The 4,371-nt window shown below is 44.9% G+C and overlaps 1 protein-coding gene across 3 annotated transcripts; it reads right to left on the bottom strand.

Annotated features, from left to right (window-relative positions):
• Positions 1 to 1,778: 1,778 nt before the first annotated feature.
• LOC131437119 (uncharacterized) lies at positions 1,779 to 4,025 on the bottom strand. 3 transcript variants are annotated; one of them, XR_009230715.1, is made up of 3 exons: positions 2,273 to 4,023; positions 1,925 to 2,213; positions 1,779 to 1,847 (listed from the first exon to the last, which is right to left on the bottom strand). XR_009230715.1 is itself a non-coding variant. In XM_058606287.1 (3 exons), exons 1-3 carry the CDS (start codon positions 3,587 to 3,589, stop codon positions 1,830 to 1,832), a joined length of 1,452 nt encoding a protein of 483 aa, XP_058462270.1. In that variant the 5' UTR covers positions 3,590 to 4,025; the 3' UTR covers positions 1,779 to 1,829. The 3 variants fall into 3 exon arrangements, 2 of the variants coding, with proteins under 2 accessions (XP_058462270.1, XP_058462260.1); XM_058606287.1 differs by having other exon boundaries at positions 2,097 to 2,213; positions 2,273 to 4,025; XM_058606277.1 differs by having other exon boundaries at positions 1,779 to 2,213.
• Positions 4,026 to 4,371: the final 346 nt, after the last annotated feature.

A 4,371-nucleotide genomic window follows, 5' to 3' on the forward strand; every position in this document is an offset into this window, starting at 1 on the left:
GTCGGACAATAATCGGCAATAATAATAATTTTTCCAGTATCGGAAGACACCTCGATACCGACGGCTTCGATAACAGATGTTCGATAGTGTGGTTGTATAGTATATTTAATAGTTTTCCTGATGGCTAGAGCGACACCTCCTCCGCCCGAGTGGATTCGATCCAGCCTAAATATGATAAACCCAGAAAGATACAAATTATTTCCGGGTTTTAAATGCGTTTCTATGATAGCTACGATATCTGTTGATTGTTGCTTCAAGAGATCACACAACTCAACGCGTTTCCGCGACAATCCGCGGGCGTTCCATAAAACAACATTTAACGGGTTAACAGGCATATTGTATGATGAATTGCCCTAACACAGAAACCTAGTCAAATCTTGTTTGACATTTTTGCATTTTGTTGCGCATCTCTGCGAAGATCGGCAAGAGTTGTTCGGTGGTAAATTTGGGCGGAAGATTTTGGTCCAAATGAGGCGTATTTAAATGGGGACTCACCTGAGCTGGTTGACCGTTTACTCCAGCAAGTGGCATTCCGGATCCTGCCAACAACGATGACCAGAGAACCATGGGATTTGGCTGCGGCGGCAGTTGCTGTGTGGAGGAAGTTCCTGCGCCGTTCTCCCGATTTGACGTCAGCAAAGGAAACTCGCCGTTATTGAAAACCGGTCCCTTGTTGAGTTTTCTTCCAGGCTGATGATTCTGCGATGCACGTTTTCGTATTTAATGATCGATTTTCGACCACGGTTCCCCTTTTATACGCATTCAGATAAGGATATGTTCCTGACTACCTCAAAATCGTCGTCCTGGCACGAAAAAGCCAAGCAAAAGTAATGAGTTTTCCGCCTTGTTTTCAAAGTTTCAGAAAATTTAATTTTTGAGTTGTTTGTGGTTATCTGACACTGTTCAACATATTATCCTAAATTCCTGATCATATTTTTGATGAAATGGTGAAAGAATTATGTTGCTACCGTTAGTACAAGTCGAGATATTCACGATTAAGTTCTGCCCATTCTTCCATATGACTAATTTTGAAAAGGCACCCCATAGTAAAGTAAGTCGTATTCACGACAAAAAAATATCTCTACTGGCAACAGTGATATATTATTTATAACAGGGAGCAACCGCAATAAGAAGAGAAACCAGCCAGTCTGGCCTTGTCCTAGGAAAAAAATATATGCAAAAATAACAAACGGTGCCTACTTTTTCAACGTCCGCTACTGTAAACGGGTAGAGATAACAATGATCCATCCGAGACCGGGTAGGCAGGGAGGGTCGCTAGCAGGCGCGCCAGTGGAGGACGTTTTGACCAGGGGAAGACGAAATGCAAGTTTACATCGGCAAGTAAAGTTGAACACCTGCCGGTTTGTTGTTTTCGGACCAGTTCGGTTTTCTTTCTGGTTGGCATTTTTTCTTTCTTTCTTTCCACCAAACACAACCAGATGGAAAGAAGAGTGTGGGACAAGGGTTTTTCAATGGGCTCAACCGATTCTCTGGATGGACGATATTTATTTCTGCTCCATGCAGTCAAACACACTCGCACACACACACACCTTGTCCGAAGTTGGGGAAAGGAACTTTTATAATAATGGAAAAAAATCGGTCGGCTGGTTGCTAAATTGCGCAGAAATTATCTGGTTTTGAAAAGATTGTGTGCTTGCTAGGGTTTTACTCTGAGATAGGAAACCATTTATTTAGATGGGAATGCATGGCTGATTTCAGCTCTTGCAGTTTCGGAAATATTTCTTTCTAAACAAAAAAAAAAAAATCAACCATCATCGTTCGAAGTAATAGTTCTTTTTAATAACGGTTTCGTAACAATCGCCATGGCCTTACAGTGACTGCACCATCTGGAAGAAGGGAACGGGTAAGGAGACGAAGGAGACCTCATTAGTAAATGACTAACACTGAAACTGAACACACAAACCGATGATATATTGGTGACCACCGATAAAAAAAAACAAACAGGACAAAAAAAACATCTACGGATTCCGTATCCGCATTTCGTCATGTCTTTTCATTCAGGATGAATTGATGATTCATGAGACGATGAAATGGTGAACAATGGTTTACGGGAAAATACTGCTGGGTGACAGTACCAGGGCCGAGTTGCAGCTTTTCAGTATCCCTCGGAGCAACGAAACGTCGTCGGGTGTCAGCGACCAACCGCTCAGCTGGCCAAGGCTCTGCAGCTCCGGACAGCGATCCATCAATATCTGCAATCAACGAAAGGAATCGAATTTCATTCTACTAAAACCAACAAAAACCAACTCACCTCGACGCTAGTCATCGACATGTGAGGAGCCGTCGTGAACCAAATGTCCTCCAGCTGATAGAAGTTCTTCTCGATCATCAGTGAGCAGAAATCCTCATCGTTGAAGGTGACACTGTCGATCGCCAGCCGCTTCAGGGTGGTCAACAAACCAAGCAAACTATGAAGTCCCGGTTGGGAAATGGGACTGCTAAGGATTTCCAGTCCCTGCAGATCACGGAACCCACGATCACCGGAGAACGTCAACGAATCCATCATGTAGAAATCGAGATCGATCAGGTTCGGACAGCACCGTATCAGGCGATGGATTTCCAACGTTCCGCGACCTTTTATCACAGTTAGGTGCCGCATGGAGTTCCCAATGGTTTCGACCAGGGTGAACAGTTCCGCACAGCTAAACTTATACAGCTTCAGTCTTCGCAGGTGAACATTGGATAGTTTCGTTAGGATACCGGAATCCGGACGGTCCAAGTACAGATCCACTAGATTCGGACAGGTGCTAACGATAGCGTCCAGTTGTTTGGCCTTAGTTTTCGTGTCGTGAATGTAAGCTAGTTTGCACTTGAAACCGGCATTCTTCTGTTCTAAAATGTACAGAAGACTTTGGCCGACGAACGAGTAACTGGCTAAGCTGACAAGGTTCGGTAGGTTCATGACGACCAACGCGATGTCCGTGTGACAAATATTTTCCTCACCCAACGAACCAATATCCAAAATTGTTAGGCTATTCTTCGACTCACCATAGCAAAGATATTCCAAACCAATCTCGGTGATATCGGTATCTCCACTGACGTCCAAGTTCCGAAGGTTCTTGGAATAGTCCCCAATGTGCTTCAGCAGATTGTCATTGGCAATGTGCGGAATAGTCAACTTCGTCAGATGCGGTAGATGCTTGATGATTTCGTACATAAAACAAAGACAATCTTCCTTCACCCAAACACCCTTCATGTTCAGCTGCCGTAGTCCTCGACCCTGGGAAGCGATCACGTGCAGAATCCGTTCGTAGTAGGAAAACGGAAATATCTCCGTGGCCAGTGTGTGAACACTTTCGTTCAGCAGCATTTGTAAACAGCAAAATCTCGTCGACGCCTCCAAAGAATCCGACGTCAAAATCACTCGCAGCAGATCTTCGTAGATGGCAGCGGTAGCTCCCATATTCTCCAGGTACGAGTTGATCTCCACTATCAGCAGGGTGAAGTCCGGTTCCACGCCGAAGTTGTACGTCGTCTGGAGCATGTTTTCGATGGCGATCACAATCGAACCGGCCACCTCCGCCAACGTAAGCTGAGTCAGCATACGGACCGGCAACTTTTTCGACATTTTCTCCCGACGCAATTCAAAATGGAACTGTCATGTCAGCTGTTCTGGCGGCGTGAAAAATGTTTCGCTTCTGCGCCGCGCTTTCCACGGCCTGCTGTTTTGTAAACAAAAATAGACAGCTAGCACCTGCGCGCTACCGTCGGATGCGAAGCGTAGCTGGCCTTGACGGTTTACCGCAATTCAATCGGTCGTTTTCCGTTATGTAACGACGGCGTTGGGATGCAGAAAAAGGACGACACTATTCAAAGTGGTTTAGAAGTTGCGGCAAAAAAAAACAGAACACACCGAAGCGACCGGACAAATTTGAAACCGTGAGGCGTGAGGTTTCCAGACGAAGGGGGGTGAGGCAACAGATCAGAAAGAGTTTGTATTCGCTACTGATTTCATTGACAAACGAAAGTGAGATGGTAAGGCTCTAATGAGCGACCGAGCGTTTCGCTCTCGTTGTTGGGTTTTATTTTTAGGGAAGCATTTTTTTTGGTTGTATTGTTCTGCGCATGATTCAAAGACCTCCCAAATAGTTCTAGGTACGCTGGGCGGGGGGGGGGGGGGGGGGGGGGTTAAACGGCGGTGTGGTTTGTTGGTAAACAAATTTGCATTTTAATTGTTACACGATGCTTTCGTCGACCATTAGGGGTCAGGGGGTCCATTTTTGGGTCAGGGTTGCCACATATACAGATTAATCTGTATTTTACAGATTTTTCAGATAAATTTTGACCAAGATTCTGTATATACAAATTACAGATTTTCGGCAAGTAATACAGATTTCTACAGATTTTTGA

This window comes from Malaya genurostris, chromosome 1 (assembly GCF_030247185.1).
Source record: "Malaya genurostris strain Urasoe2022 chromosome 1, Malgen_1.1, whole genome shotgun sequence".
NCBI lineage: Eukaryota > Metazoa > Arthropoda > Insecta > Diptera > Culicidae > Malaya > Malaya genurostris.